This window comes from Dendrobates tinctorius, unplaced genomic scaffold (genome assembly GCF_039654945.1).
Source record: "Dendrobates tinctorius isolate UK_male_01 unplaced genomic scaffold, ASM3965494v1 ptg000090l, whole genome shotgun sequence".
Classification (NCBI taxonomy): Eukaryota; Metazoa; Chordata; class Amphibia; order Anura; family Dendrobatidae; genus Dendrobates; species Dendrobates tinctorius.
The window spans coordinates 9421068-9445810 of NW_027361758.1; the positions used below are offsets into that span (position 1 = coordinate 9421068).

The window sequence follows — 24743 nt, forward strand, 5'->3', positions numbered from 1 at the left end:
CTACTTTATAAAAACCCGCCTCTTCTAAACTTGTGCCAAAAACTTGAGGCCTTTTAGAGATCATTTAATCTTCACCTTGCTTAACACAATAACAGTAATTTTTACCAGGGGTATCCAAACATTTACTTGACACTGTCAGTGAAACACATTCTTACCTCGTTTTAGTCTCTCCATTGCACTTTTACTGCCAGCATAGGTTGGTCTAATTTCTTTACCCAGTTCTTCTATGATGAGGAGGAGTTCTGCATACTTGCTTTGGGGTACCTGATTACTAGACGTGCCCTGCAATAGCATAGGAGATGGAAGCTGAACAAAATTCAGGATGATTTTAATACAAATGTAAAAAATAGGCAGATCATTGCATACAATTACAATAGAAACAACAATACTAATGTTTTAACTCAGGAAGAGTTCAGAAATCAATATTTTGTGGAATAACCAGGATTTTTAATTACAGCTATCATGTGTCTTGGCATGCTTTCCACCGGTCTCTCACACTGCTTCTGGAGCAAAAATGTAACCAGTTCTTCTTTGTTTGATGGCTTGGGACTATCCATCTTTCTCTTGATTACATTCCATAGGTTTTCAATGGGGTTCAGGTCTGGAGAATGGGTTGCCCATGACAGGGTTTTGATGTGGTGGTCTCTTAACCCCTTTCTGCCAGCTGACGCAGTATCCCCCGCTTTGATGAGGGCGTCGCATCAAAGCTGGGACATGTCAGCTGTTTTGAACAGCTGACATGTGCCCGCAATAGGTGCGAGTGCGCCTATTAACTAGTTAAATGCCACTGTCAAACGCTGACAGCGGCATTTAACAAGCGCTTCTGGCCGCCGGGCCGGAAATACGCGCATCGCTGACCCTCGTCATGTAATCGGGGAGTCAACGATGCGTTGGCATAACAACCAGAGGTTTCCTTGAGACCTCTATGGTTGTTGATGCCGGATTGCTATGAGCGCCACCCTGTGATCTGCGCTCATAGCAATGCTGTAATTCTGCTATGGCGCAATTTTTAATTTTTTTTTTTTTAGCAAACTTTGGATTTTTTTTTCACCACTTAGATAAAAAAAGAACCTAGACATGTTTGGTGTCTATGAACTCGCAATGAAGTGGAGAATCATAATGGCAGGTCAGTTTTAGCATTTAGTGAACCTAGCAAAAAAGCCAAACAGAAAAGTGTTGGATTGCACTTTTTTTGCAAAAAGCTCCGGTCATTAAGGGGTTAGTTTTTGCCACAGCTGTACATGTTGAACAATGGATTACAAGCCCAATTTGTTGGATCACTCATTATTAACAGAGGATGCAACAAATGGGAAACACCAATGGATCCACATTTTGCATAGCGGCTGCTGTGTTTTTTTAATCTACCATAATGTATTAACACTATTAGGTTCCAATTCATAAAAACATTTTTGCCAAAATTCTTTTGTAAAACAGTTTGAAATGTTGCTTTTTTTGCACATCTCAGAGTTGCAAAAATACTTGCAACTTTTGGGAACTTTACAGGAAATATGTAAAAAAATGTGAATTGATCAGTTGATTGGACCTATATTACAACTAGATAAATAGAAGAACGGGGGCGGACATATTGGTGCAAGAGGTAAGTGGGCCCATCTCCAATGCAGGTGGAAATGTACATTATGATGAGATATTGCCCTGCAAAGGGCTGATAAGCTGTTCTGACACAGGGTCCTCTTTAAAGAATCACTCTTCCTCCCATCATTTTTTCCCTCCTAATATATCGCAGACATCATTTTATATAGCACTGTGTACTTACAATTGTCCATTTTGCCCTTCCACTCAGTTAATTTTTATGCTTTAAATTAGGTCTATGACATCACAATATTAAAAATTGGCTAGGTGAATCCTTCTAAGCTCTATGTAGAAACAGGAGGTCATTTTTCCCTGTATGACTCATAGGTCACGGCAAAAGTCAATGGCAAAGGGAGGAGGAGCAGCTGGGTCAGAAGTTGAAGAGGGGGAATGATTTTTGCAGGGACAAGAGCATTCCTGTTTCTGCATAGAGCAAAGAAAAGAATAAACTGGGTAGGAAGCCACAGAGGAAAAAACTTTGATGGGAGTGCTTCTTTAATGATACTGTTGAGCTGTTTTTGGTGCACTTTTCGCCATAGGTTTCTATGGGAAACCTGAAAAAAATGTAAAAATGTAAAAAAACAAACAAAAAAAAACACTGTTGAAGTGCAGAATCTGACTAAGTGGTTTTGCATAAAAATAAATGGCATTAAAAATGCTGCTTCAAATCTGTACTTAAAGGACAAGTTCACACTAAGCATTTGTTCAGCTTTTTTATCTTGCGTTTTTTGTGGCAGTTTTGGCATGCTAGATTTGTCTCTTGTGCATGCTGATAGAGTTTAGTGTTGAAAAAAAGGCCCATTCCACAAAATCAAGGTTTTGGCACAAAAAGCGCACCACTCATGATGAGAAAATGCTGAAAAAATGCTGAAAGTGACATGCTCTACACTGTGTTCCAAATTATTATGCAAAAAATATTTCCTCATATTTTCTCTAAATTACCTATATGAATTGCAGTCATTGTTATTTTCCAACAAATATGAACCTAGCACTCAACTTAAAGGTATTTGTAAGGCAGTTTATTGTAGTACACGAAAAAAGACGTTTCGGTCAGTGTGACGATGGTGCTTTAGGCATTGAGGAGAATGATCTCTCTAAGGTAATGAGCTTGTCAGTATATAGGAGAGGGGCAAACGTGCCTCCAGATGCGGTGACCACCGGCACCATCGTCCTTTCTGATAGATGCCTATAAGCTCTACACAATCTATATACCACACGTAACTGAAGAAGGTCACATTGACCGAAACGTCTTTTTTCGTGTACTACAATAAACCGCTTCTGAACTCTCTCGTCCATTGAATTTGTCAGTTTTTGGATGGTTTGTGCTTCAATTGTTTTACATGTGGACAGAATACCCTCCCAGAGCTGTTGCTTAGATGTGAACTGCCTCCCGCCATCATAGACACTCCTTTTGATGATGCTCCAGAGGTTTTCAATGGGGTTGAGGTCAGGGGAAGATGGTGACCACACCATAAGTTTGTCCTCCCATAGCAGCCAGAGATGCAGATGTGTTATTTGCAGCATGAGACGGTGCATTATCATGCATGAAAATGATCTTGCTGCGTAAAGCACGGTTCTTCCTCTTGAACCATGGCAGGAAGTGCTGTTTTAGAAACTCCACATAGATTATGGAGTTCATCTTTACCCCTTCAGGGATCCTAAAGGGGCCGACAATCTCTCTCCCCATGATTCCAGCCCAAAACATTACTCCACCTCCTCCTTGTTGGCGCCTTAGCCGTATTTTCATGGGGTGTCCATCAACCAGCCATCCTCCACTCCATCCATCTGGACCATCGAGCGTTGCACGGCACTCATCGGTGAACAAAACAGTTTGGAAGTCAGTCTTCATGTATCATTTGGCCCACTGGAGCCGTTTCTGCTTGTGTGCAGTGGATAGAGGTGGTCGACAGGATGGCTTACGCACAGCTGCAAACCTCTGAAGGACCCTGCATCTTGTTGTTCGGGGGACGTTGGAGGCACCAGCAGCTTCAAAAACTTGTCTGCTGCTATGACAAGGCATTTTTGCAGCTGCTCTTTTAACCTGACGCAAAGAGTCCTCAATTTTTCCTTATCAGCACGCACACGTGTGTGCTGGGAATCAGCTACATACTTCTTGATTGTGCGATGATCACGATGAAGTGTCTTGGCAATGTTGATTGTAGTCATGCCTTGACCTAAATACTCCACAATTTGTTGCTTCCGACACATCCTTTTTCTTTCCCATTTTGGCAAAAAATGTAGGCTGCTTAATAATGTGGAACAGGCTTCTTAAGTAGTCTTGCCTTTATTTGGACACACCTGCCAAACTAATTTGCACAGGTATCTGCAATTGCTTTCAGTGATATAAAGAGCCCTGACACACATCACCATCAATGAGTTTAAATGACAAACACAAAAAATTCTAACCTTATCACTCCTAAACTCTTTTTGCATAATAATTTGGAACACAGTTTATTGTAGAGGAGAATACTGGGCTGTGGATGCTGACAGGGCACCAGGTCTGGAACTGCTGGGGTCGAACCTACTGTTGCAGGGGGGAAGGAGATTGGAGACAGAGCAGACCCTTGACATGTGTAGAAGGGGCGTGGTGAGCCAGGGAGGTATAAAAGGGTTTGCGCAGGAAAAGAAGGGGGCTTCCCGTCAGAGAGAGGAGTCAATGAGGATCGGCGCTGGGCTGCGGGGAAAGATAGGCCGCATAGCAGCAAGTACGGCTGTGTGCGGCAAGGACTCTGAGGCTTCAGAGGTTGTGCGAAGGAACGCACACCGAGTGGAAGATCGCAGTGAATTCCTCTTTGCGGCACTGCAGCATAACGGACTAGGGGCCCAGCAGGTAAGACAGGTGACAGCCCACTGCCACCAGAAGTGAGACCGACTTTTTAGGCTGGGAAACCGGAAGAACTCAGCACCGGCCTCAGCCAGCAACCAGCCATCCAACTCAGGAACAGAGAAGGACAACTGAGTCACGCTAATTGAAGTGGATATATATATATACGCTAAGTGAAGTGGAGAGATATATATATATATATACTGCCATTTTGAGTTACCATTTCCCTTTGTACCCCTCAGCCTCTACATGTTTATTCCCTGTTGCTCCCCGCAAGGAGATTATCCCTGTACTTATAAAATGAGTAATTGTTAACCCCTGCTCTGTGCTTCTGTGTCACTGCATCCCGAATACCTGTGTTACACTATTTCCAAAAAACCATGCAAAGCACAAAATACTGATGACAAAAAAAAAAAACAGTGTGTGTGCATGAGATTTTTTAAATCTAATAAGCTTTGCTGAAACTGTAAAAAGCAGCTGAAAATGTGCATAAAAAATGCAGCAAAAGCGCTCAGTGTGAACTTAGCCTTAATGTGTTAAAAAAGAATACGTATTTAAAAAAGGCACAGAAAAAAATGGAATAATCACAGCAGATTTGTGATTGAATGTTTTGGTGTGGCCGCCTGCAGATAAAATAGAACAGGAGTAAAAAGCAGTGTTTTTGGATGTGGGAATGTGGGAACATGGTCTTAGTGCTTAGTAATTCAGTAGGCAGATCTTCCCTGTGATTGTGAAACATTGCTGAATTACCTGAAATAGAAATCCTTTGGGAGGAAATAGTCAAGAATAGGGAGCGGTTGAAAAATTAGTCAGGAAGGTGGGAAACTCTGTAGAATGTAACTTTCCATTCCTGATTTACACTCCACGCTTGGGTGCTAAATTGCTTATTGTGAAGGCTTGCTCTATTATGTACAAATACAGAGGTCTACATGCAAAGGTCCTTTGAAGCGGATCTCCAGTTCAAGCAAAAAGGAAACAATGTCTAATCTATTGTTTTATTACAAAAAAAAAAATATCTTGCGACACAACAGAATAAAACTGAATGTGAACTAAACAAGTTGTCTCCTCTCAATAAATCCTTTTTCTAAAAAAGACCCCTGAATATAAATGGCACCACTGCTGTAATCCGGAGGGAGATTGGATGATGAGCCCAGATGGAAACAGAGGTTGATTCAAGGGTTTTCTGTGTTTTTCTAAAGCTGACAATACATATTAGCTATCTCTTCCAACCCTTCACAACCACAGCCAAGAGATTTTTGTTGGCAGATCCTAACAATTACATGTCTATAGTGACCAGCAGAATTCCCCCCTTACGGCCATAGAGGAAAGAGCAATGGGATGTTCTGGATTTAATTTTGTCTCATCTAATAGATTTTTTTTGTTTTTATTTTTATATCACAATAGATGGTGCCAAAAATTGAACAATATAGTTGAAACATAGAATATATGTATTGTGTCAAATAGCCAATGTTTTCCATTTTACCTGTGTATATCCTAGGGATGGAGGTCCATAATCATTCAGCAGCTGTCTGTATTGTGCAGAGGATGCCATGCTAGTAGAAGGAGAATGTGCACTTACAGCTACTGCAAAACATACAGAACATAGTAACATGTGAGCAAACACCTAGCAATCAGAATAAAGCACAATAAGCAGAAAAGAAAAAAAATAATAACTTGTACTGCGAATACTAAAAACTGATAAACTATATCTGCTCAAGACCAAAACTTCCTGTAGTCATTGAGGACTTTAAAGGAAATGGTCCCTTCACAAAATCAAGCTACGCAGACAGTGGGTTCTGAAAACCTTAGCAGTGCTTCACATGGTCACATGCAGTGATTACTACATGCCGAGACACAGGCGTAATCATGAAATTTGTAGCAGCTTTCAACTTGATTATTAAAAATCCCATGTACACTTCTATCCTATTTTTAATGGTCATACAGTGGAGAAAATAAGTATTTGATACACTGCCGATTTTGCAAGTTTCCCCACCTACAAAGAATGGAGAGATCGGTAATTTTTATGTAGGTACACTTCAACTGTGAGAGACAGAAAAGAGGGAGGGATTCTCATATTAGGGTTATACTGAGGGTAAGGTCAGTAATCTGGCCCTATATGACTATAATAGCAATAGTAACAAGAAAAAATGGCAAGGGAATACGGACAGAATTCTAGCATCTACGGTATTTGGACTGGATTTTGCGGCCTTATCATCTTACCTTAGGGACACAACAGATCTGCTGACCAAATTGGATGGTATGACCATAGATGACAACATGATTCTGGCATTGATAGATGAAGAAGTGCTGTATGGCAGCATCCCCCATACGGTGGGTATCTCTGCTACAAAATTCTATCTTAAAAACAGGCATACATTTTACATCACATAATACCTTTGTTTTGGAATTGATTGACTACATCCTTAGCCACAATTTCTTTAAGTTTAACAACAAGTATTACCACCGACTCAGTGGCACTGCTATGGGGAGCCCCCTAAGCCCCACCAATGCAAATCTGCTCCTGGGTTGGAGGGAGGACATAATTGCGTTCCGTGAGGAGGACAATATGTGGCGCCCCCTTGATCATTTATTGAGGCTGGTATATAGATGATGTCATAGTAATTTGGTCAGGAGATAAGTCATATTTTGAAGCCTTTGTAGCATACCTCAATACTAACAATGTGGGTATGGCATTTACCTGTGAGGGAGTGGGAGACAGGAATGCATTTTTGGATTTCTTGATATCAAAAGAAAAAAAATGGCTCCTTAATGACGTCCATTTTCAACAAACAAACAATCTGCTTAGATAGGAGAGCCATCATCCCACGAGTCTAAGGAAAGGGATACCTAAGGGTCAATTCGTTAGACTCAGGCGGAATTGTGCAAATTTCACACATTTCTGTAAACAAGGGAACAACCTAAAAAAGAGATTCAAGAGAAGGGGGTACCCTGGTAATACTGTGAGTGCAGCCTATTATCATGCAATGTCAGTAGACAGGAGTACTCTATTATCACCCCGACATAAACAAGAAAATGAGATTACCCGCCTTATTGGCACTCTGGACAAACGGATAAATTTATGGGCATTTTGAGAAGGTTGTGAGGTCTTTTGAGAGCAGACCCTTATATTGGATGCTGCATCTCATCCCTGCCTTCTGTTACCTTCAGAAGAGGGAAATCTTTGAAAGGCAATCTGGTGAACAGCCACTTTACACCACCTACACCAACTGGTACATGGCTTGACTGAAAACCACTGGGTACATTTAGGTGTGGCTCCTGCAGTTTCTGCCTGTATATTATCCCGAGCAAATTGTTTAAAAGGTCAGTGACTGATACAATATGAAACATTTTGCCAATTGCAGAACAGCAGAAGTAGTCTATTTGTGTACATGTTCTTGCCCCACTGATTATGTAGGAAGGCAAAAAGACAGCTCAGGGTACGCATATGCATGGTGGGACGTCAGTGCAATCTCTTAGGGTCATTGAGGTCATCCCCCCCCTGTGAGAGTAGGGGACTGGGACAAGAGAATCTTGCAGTGTAAGGCCTCTTTCACACTTCAGTCAAAATCCGCCAAAAGGACGGATGGCGGATCCGTTTTAGTACTGATGACAACGGATGCCACCTGTCCGTTTTTTGACGGATCCGACAAATGAAGAATTTTAAAGGAATCACAGCCTGGAAAAGGGGAGAGAGAGAGAGAGAGAGAGAATGAGAGAGAGAGAGAGAGAGAATGAGAGAGAGAGAGAGAATTGTTTTTTTTTTTGTCCGGCACCCAGAAAGAATTTCGGGTTAAATCTGTGTCTGGAGGATCCGCCAGAGAAAAAAACGTTGCAAGCTCCGTTTTGAAATCTTTGAGGATGGTGACGGACAGTAACTTTTGGCGGATCCTCAAAAAAAACGGATGCAACAGACGGCAATCCGTCACAATCCGCCATTAATGGAAGTTAATGGGGAAAAAAAACGGATCCTCAAAAGAAAATTGAGGATCCGCTTTTTTCAAAACCTGGCGGATTGTGACTGATTGTAAAAAACTGAAGTGTGAAAGAGGCCTAAGGCCAGATGGACCTTTTGGTTGGAATCTGCAGTTGAAGTTCAGACTTTCAGCTTTCATTTGAGGGTATCCAAATTAAAATTGGATGAAGGGTTTAGGAGTTTCAGCTCCTTAACATGTGCCACCCTGTTTTTAAAGAGATCAAAAGTAATTGGACAATTGACTCCAAGGCTATTTCATGGACAGGTGTGGGCAATCCCTTCATTATGTCATTCTCAATTAAGCAGATAAAGGCCTGGAGTTGATTTGAGGTGTGGTGCTTGCATTTGGAAGGTTTATGTCATGATCCCAGTGCAGGTTTTTGAGCTGCACGTCAGGGGTTAATGTCTGGAGCTCAGTGCAGGTTTTGACCTGCACACCTGGGGTTAATGATTGTGGCCTCTTTGGTTCTGGGAGAGCTTCTTAAACCCCTGGGAAGCTCCAATCCCTGTCAGTTATACTTTTGCCTTTGGCAGAGTGTGGTGACCTCTGTGTGCCTGTTCGTTGTTATAGCTTGTTTATATGGTTCTGACCCAGTTCTGTTTCCCGCTGTGAGTTGCCTGTTGATTCTGTACTGCACTACCCTCTCTGTGTATGACTCGTTGCCTGTTATCTGACTACTCTCTGCTCGCCCCTCTTGTACCTTGCAGCTATCTCTGTGTATGACTCATTGGCTACGTCCTGACTATCCTCCATCTATGCCCCTTGGTAACTATGTCTCGCAGTTACCCTGCTAGGAGTTCTCTTGCAGCTCCTAGCTCTCTGGAGTTTAGGCCACGCCCCTAGCAGTCACGTGCTTCAGGTCCTGTTGTTCTGAAGTACGCACCTACTCGGCTGCTGCCCGCTCCACAGGTATCTTTGAGCACAGTTTGCTTTACTCGTGACACACGCACTGGCTCAGTGAGCAAGTTCAGTGCAGTGTTCCTGACATTAAAACTGACCTTTGAATTTTTTTTTCTCTCCTCACTTCTGCAGCATGGACCCAATGTGTGCTTTATCTGAGCAGGTGAAATGCTTGTCGCTGCAGAAGCTTAGTTTGGAACACCAAGCTCCGGCCCAGTCCCAACGGCGGGTTGAGGACTCAGTTCAGGGGGTGCTTTTCGCAGGCTTTCAGCAGGTGGGGAAGAGATGTCATTTTAGTCCCACCCGAATCCCCAGTTAAACTGCCAGATACGTTTTCTGGTAACAAAGATGAATTCAGAGCATTTAAGGAGGGCTGTAAGCTCTTTTTCTCTTTGAGACCCCGCTCCTCTGGGGATGAGAAACAGAGGGTGGGGGTGGTTATGTCCCTTAGGGGGTCCCCACAAGCCTGGGCATTTTCGCTTTCCTCTTCTGCCCCGGAGAGAATGTCTGTGGATGCATTTTTTGAAGCCTTAGGGCTTATTTATGATGAGCCTGACAGAGTGCGTTTGGCTGAGGACAAGGTGATGAGTGTCTGTCAGGGGAAGCACTCGGCCGAATGGTTCTGTACTGAATTCAGACGTTGGGCAGCCGAGATTTCTTGGAGTGATGCCGCCCTTCCGGGGCTGTTCCGTAGAGGCCTGTGTGAACGTCTGAAGGATGCCTTGGCACTCCATCCTCCACCTGACTCCCTGGAGGATGCCATGACCCAAGCGGTTCGCATGGATTGCAGACTACGGGCTAGAGGCGTTATGCAACTCGAAACACCATTTTTAATTGGAGATGAGACCTGGATTCTTCCTGTGGCTATGGAGGTGAGCGCTGTCACCTGTGAGGAAAAGGAAAGAAGACGCCACCGGGAGAAGCAGTTGTGCTTCTATTGTGGGGAATCTGGACACTGGAAGAAGGACTGCCCCTCCTGTCCATCATCCTCCAAGAGGGCGGGAAATGACTAGGTCTGGATAGTAGTCGAGGAGGCTACCCAGACCTTCAGGTACAATTTTCCTCACGTGCAAAAATGGTGCTGCAGGTGGAACTGGAACTTGGTAATGGTACAGTTCAGACTACTGCTTTTGTTGACTGTGTTTCTGCTGTGAACCTGATTGATACCAAAATTATGACTCTTAATAAGATAGGGACAGTCAGGTTTCAGGATCCTGTTAAACTTGTGGCAATTAACTCGTCCCCTCTTACCCAGGACGGTATCTGTTGCAGGTCTGAGCTTTTTTCTCTGAAAGAGGGTTCCACTCATGTGGAAAAACTAAGTTGTCTTGTGCTAGATAACTTGCCTGCAGGACTGGTACTGGGGATGCCTTGGCTTCAATGCCATAATCCTACCATTGATTGGGTTACAGGGGAGATCACTCAATGGGGATGCAAGGATAAATGTGGTAACCTGGGACAACTTGTTAAATCCGTATCTGTATCGTCTGTCGGTCTGGAAGGTATTCCGGAGTACCTGAAGGATTTCGAAGACGTTTTTTCCGAAAGTGAGGCTGAGGCGCTGCCACCACATAGACCCTACGATTGAGCCATTGATTAAGTACCCGGAGCCAAGTTACCTAAGGCTCGATTGTTCAATTTGTCTGGGCCTGAGCACCAAGCCATGAAGGAGTACATAGCTGAGAGTCTCCGCAAGGGCATATCAGGCCTTCTGTGTCACCTGTGGCAGCAGGATTCTTCTTTGTGAAGAAAGATGGTGGTTTGCGGCCGTGCCTCGACTTTCGGGAACTGAACAAGATAACTGTTAGGAATACTTACCTGCTTCCCCTCATCCCAGACTTATGTAACCAGTTAGCTGGGGCCAATGGTTCTCCAAGTTATATCTCCAGGGGGCCTACAATCTGATAAGGGTTCGGGAAGGGGACGAGTGGAAAACTGCGTTCCTCACATCAGAAGTACTCTTTGAAAACCTGGTAATGCCGTTTGGGTTAACTAATGCGCCCGCTATTTTCCAGAATTTCATCATTGTGGTGTTTTCTGACCAGATAGGCCGTTTTGTTATTATTTATTTGGATAACATTTTGGTGTATTCCCCAGACAGCCAATCTCACTTGTAACATTTACTGTACAGACAGTTCTCCAGAAACTCAGGGAGAACCAATTGTTCGCTAAATTGGAAAAATGTTCGTTTTTTTGTACAGGAACTGTCTTTTTTGGGGTTGATTGTGTCCTGTGAGGGGTTTCGTATGGATCCTAAGAAGGTGCTGGCGATCGCTGACTGGGTTCGGCCTCGAGATCTCAAGGGGCTCCAGCGCTTCTTAGGATTTGCGAACTATTATCGGAGATTCATTAAAGGTTTCTCACAAGTGGTTAAACCACTCACGGATCTTACCCAGAAGGGCGCTGATGTAAAAAACTGGTCTGTACTCACTAAGGAGTCCTTCTCAGCTATTAAATGTTTCATGTCCGCCCCGGTGTTGGTCCAACCAGACCCGTCCAAACCATTAATTGTGGAAATGGATGCTTCTGAAGTAGGGGTGGGGGCAGTGCTGTCCCAGGGTCCGGCCACCCTTACCAATCTCAGACCCTGTGACTTCTTCTCCAAGTAGTTCTCTTCAGCCGAGAGAAACTATGATGTAGGCAATAGAGAACTTCTTGCGGTCAAGCTGGCGTTTGAGGAATGGAGGCACTTTTTGGAAGGGGCGGCTCACCCTATCACGGATCACAAAAATTTGGCATACCTTGAATCTGCTAAGAGGCTTACTCCTAGACAAGCCCATTGGTCACTTTTTTTTTCACGATTTCAGTTCTCCATTACTTTTCGACCGGGGTCCAAAAATGTTAAAGCAGATGCCCTGTCCAGAAGTTTTGACCCAGTGTCTCCCCCCGAGCAGCCATCCTCCATTCTTCCCCCAGGGGTGGTAGCGGCGGGGGGTCTCATCTGAGTTGGAACAAGAAATTCTAAGGGCTCAGGCCCTAACTCTGGCAACCAGGCCAGGGGATAAATTGTTTGTTCCAGATTTATTGCGGCCTAGACTTATGCAGGAGTTTCATGAGTCTAGGCTAAGTGCTCATCCAGGTATCACGGCCACTAGAGAGGCAGTAGCCAGGGGTTTTTGGTGTCTTTCACTAAGGTCCGAAGTCAAGAAATTTGTTTCTGCTTGTGGTGTGTGTGTGTTCCAAAAGCTCGCATGACTGGCCGGCTGGGGAACGCATACCTTTACCGGTTCCTGATAGGCCATGGACTCATCTTTCCATGGATTTTACTACCGGCCTTCCACCTTCCAGGGGAAATACCGTGATCTGGGTGGTTGATAGGTTTTCTAAACCTGCCCATTTCATTCCCTTGGCAGCATTACCCTCAGCAGAGACATTGTCAAGGTTGTTTGTGCAGCATGTGGTCCGATTGCATGGGGTACCTGTTATAATTGAGTCACCGTAGGAGTCAAAAACAGAAATGCTAGCTAAGTCCAGAAAACCAGAGAGGTTGGCAGCTATCGGATTGCAGACCCCTGATCCTATCCACAACAACTAACAGTAGCCGCGGGGGATTCCTACGATGCCCTAGACCCCTCGATCACAGCCGGAGAATTAAATAGGCCTAAAGAAAGAAAGGGGAAATCTAAACTGCCCCAGAGCAGACCCCAAAGCAATAGGCAGCCCCCAACATATAATGACGGTGAAGCAAGATGAAAACACTAACACAGACAGATAGACTGAGCAAAGACGGGGCCCAAGCTAACTAGATAGGAAAGGACAGGAAGGCTGCTGTCTGCAATCCGTGAAAAACCCTATGAAAATAAGAGCCAACAGACTGACAGTGAAAAAGGCCCTGAAGACGCTAGGCTTCAAAAAAGTTATGTCAGTACTCAGGAATATTCTGAAGACAGAGCAACCGGCAAAAGGAGATTCAGCTCACCCCAGCAGGGAATGGCAGAATCCATAAAAGCAAGGCAAACTAAAACAAAACACAAAAGCTAACAGGCAAAGCAGAAAACTTAGCTTTAGAGGAGCAGGAATCAGACTGGTGTCCTAGAAGTCCACAGAGAAATCACCCGCAGGGCAGAAGGGCGTCGGCAGCCTTATATCCAGTCTGTGACTCCACTCAACCAGTCATCCTCATTAGGCTCAGGTGCCTGATAATCAGGCTCATTACCTTCCTTTACCAGAATAGGGAGTTCACCAGACCTCAGTGACGAAGGGGAAAATGAACTCACAACAGGTACCCCTGAATGTGGTGTCTGACAGAGGTGTGAAGTTTGTGGCCAAATTTTGGAGGGCGTTCTGTATGAAATTGGGCATCTCGCTCTCCTTCTCGTCGGCATATCACCCGGAGCATAATGGTCAGACAGAACGCAACAATCAATCCCTGGAACAAATTCTCAGGTGTCTAACCTCCGCCAGACAGGAGGATTGGTGTGATGCGCTACCGTTGGCGGAATTTGCTTTTAACAACCGGGTGAGTCAGTCCACCAACATGTCCCCATTCCTGATTAACTATGGGTTTAATCCGCATTTTGGGGAGTTTTCATGGGTGGATTCCGGTTGTCCAGGGGTAGAGGGGTCCATTCAACGGTTAAAAAACCTCTGGGCTGAAGTCCAGCGTAATATCTCTCGGGCCCAGGGGAGGTACAAATATTTTGCTGACAAAAAGAGAGCCTCGGGAGACATGTTTCAGGTGGGAGAGAAGGTTTAGCTTTCCACACATAACATCAACTTAAAGGTACCATTAGCTAAGTTGGGACCAAAGTTCATTGGTCCGTACGAGATTATGGAGATAGTCAACCAAGTGGCATATAGGTTGCGTCTCCCCACCTCCTTAAAAATATCCAATGTGTTCCACAATTCTCTGTTGAAATTCGTAGGGTCTGTCAAAGAGGACACCGAGCCTGTTGTTCCTCCAGTGCTGGTGGAGAGTCAATTGAAGTATGAGGTCGGACATATTGTGGACTCTCGGCGGGTGTGCCGCTCTTTGCAGTACCTGGTCCACTGGAAGGGATATGGACCAGAGGAGCGCTCATGGGTCCCTGCTCGCTCTGTACATGCAGATCGCCTCGTTCGGGCTTTCCATGCCAAGTACCCGGCGAAGTCTGGGGGTCCAGAGGCCCCCCGTTGAGAGGGGGGTACTGTCATGATCCCAGTGCAGGTTTTTGAGCTGCACGTCAGAGGTTAATGTCTGGGGCTCAGTGCAGGTTTTGACCTGCACACCTGGGGTTAATGATTGTGGCCTCTCTTTGGTCCTGGGAGAGCTTCTTAAACCCCTGGGAAGCTCCAATCCCTGTCAGTTATACTTTTGCATTTGGACGAGTGTGGTGACCTCTGTGTGCCTGTTCGTTGTTATAGCTTGTTTATATGGTTCTTACCCAGTTCTATTCCCCGTTGTGAGTTTGCCTGTTGATTCTGTACTGCGCTTCCCTCTCTGTGTATGACTCATTGCCTGTGATCTGACTACTCTCTGCTCGCCCCTCTTGTACCTTGTAGCTATCTCTGTGTATGACTCACTGGCTACGTCCTGACTATCCTACCTGTCTATGCCCCTTGGTAACTTTGTCTCGCAGTTACCCTGCTAGGAGTTCTCTTGCAACTCCTAGTGCTCTGGAGTTTAGGCCATGCCCCCAGCAGTCACGTGCTTCAGGTCCTGCTGTTCTGAAGTACGCACCTACTCGGCTGCTGCCCACTCCACAGGTATCTTTGAGCACAGTTTGCTTTACTCAGGACACGCGCACTGGCTCAGTGAGCAAGTTCAGTGCGGTGTTCCTGACAGTTTAGCTGTGAAGGAAACATGCTGTCAAAGGAGCTCCCCATGCAGGTGAAACAAGCCATCCTTAAGCTGCAAAAACAGAAAAAGCCCATCCGAGAAATTGCTACAACATTAGAAGTGGCAAAATATACAGTTTGGTACATGCTGAGAAAGAAAGCACTGGTGAACTCATCAATGCAAAAAGACCTGGGCGCCCACAGAAGACAACAGTGGTGGATGATCGCAGAATAATCTCCATGGTGAAGAGAAACCCCTTCACAACAGCCAACCAAGTGAACAACACTCTCCAGGAGGTAGGTGTATCAATATCCAAATCTACCATAAAGAGAAAACTGCATGAAAGTAAATACAGAGGGTTCACTGCATGGTGCAAGCCACTCATAAGCATCAAGAATCAAAAGGCTAGACTGGACTTTGCTAAAAAACATCTAAAAAAGCCAGCACAGTTCTGGAAGAACATTCTTTGGACAGATGAAACCAAGATCAACCTCTACCAGAATGATGGAAAGAGAAAAGTATGGCGAAGGTGTGGTACAGCTCATGATCCAAAGCATACCACATCATCTGTAAAACACGGCGGAGGCAATGTGATGGCTTGGGCATGCATGGCTGCCAGTGGTACTGGGTCACTAGTGGTTATTGATGATGTGACACAGGACAGAAGCAGCCAAATGAATTCTGAGGTATTCAGAGCCATACTGTGTGCTCAGATCCAGTCAAATGCAGCCAAACTGATTGGTCGTCGTTTCATACTACAGATGGACAATGACCCAAAACATAAAGCCAAAGCAACCCAGGAGTTTATTAAAGCAAAGAAGTGGAATATTCTTGAATGGCCAAGTCAGTCACTGATCTCAACCCAATTGAGCATGCATTTCACTTGTTAAAGACTAAACTTCAGACAGAAAGGCCCACAAACAAACAGCAACTGAAAACCACCACAGTGAAGGCCTGGCAGAACATCAAAAAGGAGGAAACACAGCGTCTGGTGATGTCCATGAGTTCAAGACTTCAGGCAGTCATTGCCAACAAAGGGTTTTCAACCAAGTACTAGAAATGAACATTTTATTTCCAATTATTTAATCTGTCCAATTACTTTGCTTAATTGAGAATGACATAACGAAGGGATTGCCCACACCTGTCCATGAAATAGCCTTGGAGTCAATTGTCCAATTACTTTTGGTCCCTTTAAAAACAGGGTGGCACATGTTAAGGAGCTGAAACTCCTAAACCCTTCATCCAATTTTAATGTGGATACCCTCAAATGAAAGCTGAAAGTCTGAACTTCAACCGCATCTGAATTGTTTTGTTTAAAATTTATTGTGGTAAGGTCTAAAACCAAAATTAGAAAAATGTTGGCTCGGTCCAAATATATATGGACCTAACTGTATTTCTTTAAATTTTTAATATTTCTTGCTTTATATTGTTGGGGCACATTTAACCCTTTATATCAACTGTATACCTGGGGCCATAGAATTCTTGCCCCCCCCCCCATGCACCTAAGTAGTACGCCACATAAACACATTGTGCAGAAGATCCTTCCTGCTTTGGAACATAGTTCTTGTTCCATGATGTAGACATACAATATAGTGAGTGCTGGGGATGATACCGGCATAATAGAGCGCATTTGTGTTCCAGCAAGACCGGCATCTTCTGGCCATGTGTGTTTATTTTTAGGTGGCGTGCATGATAGGACACTTTTGCGTTCCAGCGGGACCGATATCTTCCAGTCACGTGAAGGTCTGGGTGGCCATGTCACATCTGATCACGTGCCCGCTGGAGCGCATTTGCGGCCTACCGCCTCATTAAGAGAACTGTCACTTGGACAATGGCGTATCTGACCTCGATAAGGTGGACCTCAACTTGACCCCTACACTCCTATATACAGGAGATAGCTAACTAATGAGCATTTAGTGCGGTCCAGACTATGAAGGCTGCTATATTGTTCATAAACCTGTCCACTAATGAACTTCTATAACGAGAGGAGGGATACGTAATGGGAGTGGGAATGTATATCCTAACATAAACACACAATGAGTATCATTTCTATTTATACTTTTATTAACCAGTGTATAAGTGCTATACACATGACAATTACCGTTTACATGTGTTATGCAGTAATCTGGGGAGTTCTTCTTGAGCAGTGGAAATGTCTGATGTCGCTGGACACAGACATGGGAATGATATATTGGAAGGATGACTTCATGTATACACTATAAACATCCACTTAAGGAATCCCTTCAAACTCTATTGGGTCTGAATATGTGACTCTACTGGTTGCAGACATCTGTCGGCTGCAGTGGAGAATCATAGGAAGGCCTGTGTAGTAGAAGCGCTCTCATAATGCTTCTATATATATACAATTGCTTATGATTACATTATTTAAACCAGCGAGTGGATATTTAGTTTGGCACTCATTCCAATGGCCTTTTCTGATGTAAAACTACATTTTTTGAATGTTTTTTAACCATTTTTGCACATTTACAATGTTTAGTGTGATATTTAGGGCATAACAGAGTAACTGAGGAAGTGCCGACAATAAGCAGGGGAGTCATATTGCAATCTTAGGGTGTCAACCTCTATGGCAAGTCATAGGCCTTGATAGGGCCAGATTACCAACCTTACCCTCAGTATAACTCTTTTATTGGTATTAAATTGTTGTAAATAGGAGGGTCTTTTTTAGCTGTGATTTCACAATTTGGGACCTGTTAATAATTGTTTGTTTTACTTTCTGCTACTATTTGTTGACCCAGAACAATTCTGAAGGACTGCACAGGGGGGATCTCGAGCCACGCTCTCTGCGGTCTCCCATTCCTCTGCAGCCGCAGAGATTCTTGCTCAGCAGGGTCATCACTCCAGGAATCTTGCCCTGGCTGATGCTAGGTGACTGGTTGCTCCTTCTGGGTCTGCTATAACTTCATGCCTGAGTCAGCAGCAAGCAGATGCTTCTGGGATTAAGTCCTATCTTTTGGGTACTGAGCATGCCCGTGGGACGACCTCTCATTGGAGGTCGGAGGTCACATGCGCAGGTCCCGCTCCTGCTCGGATTGGTCCATCACTGGGAAGGTCCCGGAAGGACGCCGCTATAAAAGAGTCGCATGGCCACTCAGCCATGTGCTAGTATAGACTCTTATGCTCATTTGTGTGTATGATGATGGATGCATGTATCTGGTGACTGACTCATTAAACTCCCCTCTCTTTGATACGCATGTTGGTTAGGGATTCAGAGTGAGAGTCAGCGCCAATGGGTGGCTATGCTCAAGCCACCGTGCTCCCAGTACTCTACGCACACTAGCGTCCGACTGTGCCTCCCTGCTAAGGGCACTGTCGTACCGCACCAGGTAGCTGTGACCGCCGTGCGCACCCCTAGCACTTTCCTCCCCGTCCTGGGAGGTTAGTGGCGTCCGCTGAAGCGGCACTGTGTCCACATGGTGTGAATCTATAATATATATATTCTTTTACCTTTTGCTGGCACCGCAGCCGTGGTGCCGAGCACTGATGGTCTAGAGGAGCTCAAGTCCGGTGTCTCTAGGACAGGGCTCTGTGAGCCCTAATTAGCGCTCACTCAGCCTAGCTCTGTGAGTTCAACAGGCTCCGGCGTTTGTTTCAGAGGCTCTGTGGAGCAACAGAGTTTGCCTCTATTCACACTGGGTGTAGTCAACCCACGTGTGAGCAAGCGTTTACCCACCATCTAGTTCCGCCATTACCTAGCAGCTGCATTCCACCTCTGCACGGTGGACCCCGGGTTGCGATCGCACTTTCTCATATTTTATATTTAGTGCGATCCGCAACCCTAACACAGATTATTCCAGACTGAGTTTCTACTTATAGTCCGAAAATGTGTAGCCAGACATAGGATGTCATCAACAGTACCAACCATCACACCAATTAATATCAGTGGAAAACCTCTCCCTCGTTTTTAAAGCAAATGATCTATATACACCGGAGCTGTCCTGGCAAATTCCAAAAAATTTGGGGTAGATGGATTGATTTCTCCCATCTAACCAGTGGGAAAATCAGGACAATTTTTGAATATGAAAAAATGCATTGGCATCTGAATGAAACCTAAGTAGCGACTGTGCCTGGCATTAGACCTTAAAGGAATTGTCCACTACTAGGACAACCCCTTCTTGATCAAAATGTTTGACCCCCATAAAATAAGCCTATACTCAACTCCCGTCCCCGTTACTGCAGTGTCAGTACTCGCAGTCCTGGGGCTCGCGTGCGGTTGTTGTGACACGTGACGGTGGCACGACTGTCTCTGCCTTTGGACAAAACGAACATGAAGAGGAAGTCCGGGCTGCAGTTGATCTCTGACTTCCTCTTTCTGCTCAATTTGGCAGGAGGCGGGGACAGTGATGCCGATGCTGATTGCGTGCCTGTGTCACGTGTCACAACAACAGCACAGGAGCCCCGGGAGATGGAGTTCCGACACCACGGGAATGGCGCTGGCACAGGACGTGAGTATAAGCTTTATTATTTTATGGGGGCCAAGCGAGGGGTATGAGAATAAGTTGTCCAAATAGTGGAAGTAAATGGGACTAAGTTTCAATACAAGCTACCAAAAAAAAGGAACTGTAACTGAGGGGAATGTTCTTGGTGGGGGTGCGGAGAGTGGAATCCCCAACAATACCCAAAGATGGGCCATCAACTTCAAAAATTGATAAATCCTTTAAATGTTACAAGAATAAAAGCTTTCATCAAATATTCTTCAAAAGCAAGACGTTTTTCTAAAGCACTTAAAGATTGACATGTTTGGTCAAAACAGTGCATTGAAAAAACCTTAACTTTGTGGACATGACCTCACACACATATGCAATAATCCAATGAGCATGGATAGTGCTGAAGGTTTTTTTCATGTTATGTTTAAGCTGTAGGGTTATCATACCCATCAGGAAGTGCTCCTGCCCTATACACTCTGTGCGCCTATTGTGCTCTAATGGTCACACATATGCCAAAAAGTGTATTTCTGGCATATACTGTACTTGGCCAGGGGTGGGCATAACATTGATGTATCCTGTGCTGCCTCACAGGGGACCAAGAGGTAAAGGGGCCCCTTCTAGCTCCAAAGCAGGTGGAAGTGTGCATTATAATAAGCTATTGGACTGCAAGGGACCCGTATATTGTTCTTACTTAGGGGCCCTCTTCTGTCCGTGTCCACTCACGTGTTGGCCATTAGATGTCTGTATAAGATTTTTCAACTGTATTCAAGAGTATTGCCCTTTATACTTTTCAATATGAGGCGCAAAAATAACATATTGTGCATTTTTTCCATTGGGAGATTATGGCAGATGCAAGCTACTGCAACTACGGCCTTGTTCAAACAATGCATCAAATCTAGACCCCAAAATTGGAGCTGTATAGGGCCAAAAATAGATACTGAATGGTTTCTGTGAGACCCCCTTCTATCTTTTTGCTGTGAAACCCCCCCCTTTTCTTTTTGCTGTGAGACCCCCTTCTTTCTTTTTTTTTGAGACCACCTTCTTTCTTTTTTTCTGTGACACCCTTTTTTTTCTGTGAGACCCCCCCTTCTTTTTCTGTGAGATCCCCTTCTATCTTTTTGCTGTGAGACCCCCCTTCTTTCTTTTTGCTGTGAGACCCCCCTTCTTTCTTTTTTTTGAGACCACCTTCTTTCTGAGACCCCCTTCTTTCTTTTTTCTGTGAGACTCACATTTTCTTTTTTCTGTGAGACCCCTTCTTTCTTTTTTCTGTGAGACCCCTTCTTTCTTTTTTCTGTGAGACCCCCTTCTCTTTTTTCTGTGAGGCCCCCCGACTTTCTTTTTTCTGTGAGACCCCCTTCTTTCTTTTTTCTGAGACCCCCTTCTTTCTTTTTTCTGTGAGACCCCCCGACTTTCTTTTTTCTGTGAGACCCCTTCTTTCTTTCTTCTGTGAGATCCCGCGACTTTCTTTTTTCTGTGAGACCCCTTCTTTCTTTCTTCTGTGAGATCCCGCGACTTTCTTTTTTCTGTGAGACCCCTTCTTTCTTTCTTCTGTGAGATCCCGCGACTTTCTTTTTTCTGTGAGATCCCGCGACTTTCTTTTTTCTGTGAGACCCCCTTCTTACTCACTTTTGGCCAATAAAAAAATATACAACCTGTGATTGTGCAGATTTATCATCCTCCCCAAACAGTAATGGATTCTCTGAAAGTTACTAATAGTGTTTTTCTCTTTTTGCAGACACTTTGCCAGCCTGCCTCCTGTTGGTCCTGATCCTGAACCCCCCTGGTCATTCCATAGACCCCTGGACAGTGTGCGGGATAGCAGACACGAGCGCACAAGCCCTGCCTAGAATACAACCATACACAGGTGTGGTATCACCGCCATCGTACTGCCCTGCAGACTCTAAACGCCGGGTCATTTCTCCCTAAACAATCAACGCCGTAATAACGGCATCTAAAATATGACGGAAATATTGCTTTTTGATTTTTCACATTTTCTCCCCCCCACTTTTCAGTTTATTATACGGTAGAGTAGATTGTATTATGTGAAACGACTTGTTCCGCAACAAAATAATAAATTATGGTTCTTGGAACAAAGGTAGGAAAAAAAATTTAAATTCTAAAAAATAGAAATTTAAGAAAAAAGTCAGGTTCCTAAAATTTTTAAACAGCTTTCCTGCTGACTTGTGATAAAATACCCATGTAATATGAATGATGTGATGTGACGCGTCCAGAGCCAGAAAGGATGAGGCTGAGGGTCCAGAGGACAGTGTGGGGGGCAGGACTGGCTCCGCTCCCCCCCCCCCTCCCTCCCTCCATGGCATGAGCTGCAATACCAAGAGCGGCCAGCAGAGGTCTCAGCGGCGCTCGCTTGTTTCAGATCAATCAGCAGCCCTGGGGAGCCGATCATGGAGACGCTGAATCGGACTTGATCAAAGGGCTCCTGCTGATCCGTGCATGCCGCGCTTGTCACCGGGGCCACGGACTGGCCGTCTGCCTCCCCCCGGAGCCGCTCCGGGACTCCCGCGCTCTCCGGCCTGTGCACCAGCCGGCGAGGCAGCACCCCAGTGACAGGATGTGACCTTATTCCACCGGCCAGCACATCAGCTCCAGGCTGGGGCTCTCCCCAGGTATCTCCATCCACCTCGCTCCTCCTCAGCCGCCCGGGCCCGAGCCCCTGACTAACTTGCCCGGTCACTTACCCGGAGCCCCGTGGTTGCCGTGGAGCTGTGCGTTCCCGGTGGGCTTGTAAGACATTCCCAGAGACATGAGTGCGGAGAGAGTCCCCAGCACAACAAACAATGTCCTGAAATCCGGCGGAGCGTCTCCTGTCTGTCTCCTCAGACACTTTTTGTTGTTTACAGCGGCGGCACCGGCAAATATGGCGTCACTGTACTGACACCCACAATGCAATGAAGCCCGCAGACGCCGTGTCCCCGCACAGACCCCCAGTCCCGCACCCTGGGGGGCTCCAGCCCAAAATGCAATGCACAGAGGTGGTTTTTGTGTGTTTTTTTTTTTTTTTTTTTCTTTTCAGACATTTTCCCATTGCAAGTCTAATAATGCTGCCAGCTTCTTCTTCATCCCCCTGATTGTGCCCAAACTTACACACCCTGGCAGGGCATTTGTTGGGGTTCTTTCTTCTTTTTTTTTTTTTTTTTTTTCAACTTTTCACAACTTTTTTTTTTTTTTTTCTTTCATGACATTACGTAAAAATGTTTGGAAGAAAAAAAACTTAAGTTGAGTTTTTTTTCCCCACTTTAAATCAAACAAATTTTTTTTTTTTTTATAACGTTGCCATTTTTATCATTAAGGCCTTGTTTATTTGATTAAAAAAAAAAAAAAGTGTTTGTTTACAAATATTGGTAAATATTTAGATTTTTAGTTCTTTTGTGTCTTTTTTTTTTTTTTTTTATTATTTGTGGATGGAATGTACCCATTACTAATATTTTGAGAATGCTGGAGAATTTAGTTCCAGAAAGTATCAAATTATTTCTTAGTGGTAGATGAATTTTATATATTTTTTTAATTGTGTGTATATAGAATATTTTTTTTATTGCTGTCATCTTAGTTTCTCTGTAATCTCTCTCCTGCCAGTGTAAATAAGATGGTGACCGTTCTCTGTGCCCTGGAGGACCCCGCGTCTCTGGGGATCGTCGGATATAATCGTTGCATGAGAATTGCAGAATCTACGACGTGTAAATCTTAATTTCCCGTGATCTCATGTCATTCATTGTGGTGAAACGGCACATTATAGCGAGGCAGTAAAATGCCTGCTCCTTTATGCAGGAGGTGCTTTGTATACAGTGTGAACTAGGTTTATGTCTCGGATGAATGATTTTGTCAGTATTAACAGCCATTTTGTGACGTATGGGCTCAGAGCAGCTAATGTGACTGCAAGAGAATAAAAGAGAGCAGAAGATGGATGTCAGCAAAGAGCAATCACTGCATAATCTTCTCTTTATGTAACCTGTATGGTGGGGCATTCACATGCATCACATTCAGCTGCTCGCCTGACTTCTAGAGCAGCAAATAGGGCAATGCTAATCTCAGAATTTCTTTCACATGTTCACCCATGTTGGATCAGGACATGGATATAGATATTTACATGTATAAATTTATGAATAATTGAAAAAAAAATCATTGTTTTCAGTGTTACATTATCTGAGCAGTTCTACCAGCATCACAGTATAACAAGTAACATTTTACTTTGTTATATTTTGTGCAAATATTTGTCCATCAGTATATTTTAAGATATTCAGATCTTTATTGATTTTAGTCTGCTGGTCATGTAAATGCTTAATGTGGACCATTCAGGTTCAAGATACTTTTTTTTTTTTTTTTTCTAAGTTGTCCTACCTTGGACATATAGCATATTCATGATGGATACAGGCCACCTCATGAGTCACATACGTATTATGTCTGTGATTTTTCGCTTAGGGTGTGTGCAGACACTGCGGAATCCTCTGCGGATTAATCCGCACGGATTTTGCAAAAACCGCAGGTCAAAAGACCTGCGGATTATCTGCGGTTTTGCCTGCGGTTTGGTCCTGCGGATTCACCATCTCCACAATGGTGGAGATAGGAACCCGCTGCGGATTCCGCAGAAAGAATTGACATGTCAATTCTTTCTGCGGTTTCAAAACCGCAGCAAATCCGCGCAGATTTTTCTGCAACGTCTACACAGCGGGTTTTTTTTTACCATTCATTTGAATGGTACTGTACACCGCAGCTAAAACTGCTGCGGGTCCGCAGCAGCCAAAACCGCTGCGGAAACGCAGCGGAATCCGCAGCGTGTGCACATACCCTTATATTCTATGGGGCTCTTCTCGTGTCTGTGATTTAATAAAATTGCCATCAATGCAGAAATATTGATCATTTAATGGACACAGAATGGTCAGATTTTGGCAAGACAAAAAGTTTTTGTCGGCCACAGAAAGTAATGTGATATTCAAACAAATAATTAACTTAAAATACAAATATTTGGTGCATAACATTGGTGAATGAAGTTGTGGTGCTATTAGTCATATTTAATATTTTGTGTGACTTCCATGATCTTGAAGGACTGCATCCATGTGATTCAACAATGATTCATACAATTTAATAATGAAGTCATCAGGAATAGCAAAGAATGCAGTCTTACATGCCTCCCAGAGTTCATCTAGATTCTTTGGTTTTGTCTTCCAAGCTTCCTCTTTCATCCTACCCCAAACATTCTCAATGATGTTCATGTCTGGTGACTGGGCTGGCCAGTC

At 44.3% G+C, this 24743-nt stretch overlaps 1 protein-coding gene across 2 annotated transcripts in view; it reads right to left on the reverse strand.

Annotated features, from left to right (window-relative positions):
- The window catches only part of CDK2AP1 (cyclin dependent kinase 2 associated protein 1), a 39097-nt gene extending 16614 nt beyond the window's left edge, over positions 1 to 22483 (reverse strand). Inside the window, exons 1-3 of one of the 2 annotated variants that reach the window (XM_073586092.1) lie at positions 22191 to 22483; positions 5898 to 5998; positions 156 to 282 (exon numbers count right to left, since the gene is read on the reverse strand). In XM_073586092.1, coding sequence (XP_073442193.1) covers positions 156 to 282; positions 5898 to 5998; positions 22191 to 22257 — 295 coding nt within the window. In that variant the 5' untranslated portion in view covers positions 22258 to 22483. Of the gene's footprint in view, positions 1 to 155; positions 307 to 5897; positions 5999 to 22190 lie in introns of both variants that reach the window. The other variant, XM_073586091.1, reaches the window with a different exon arrangement.
- Between the last annotated feature and the right edge of the window lie 2260 nt (positions 22484 to 24743).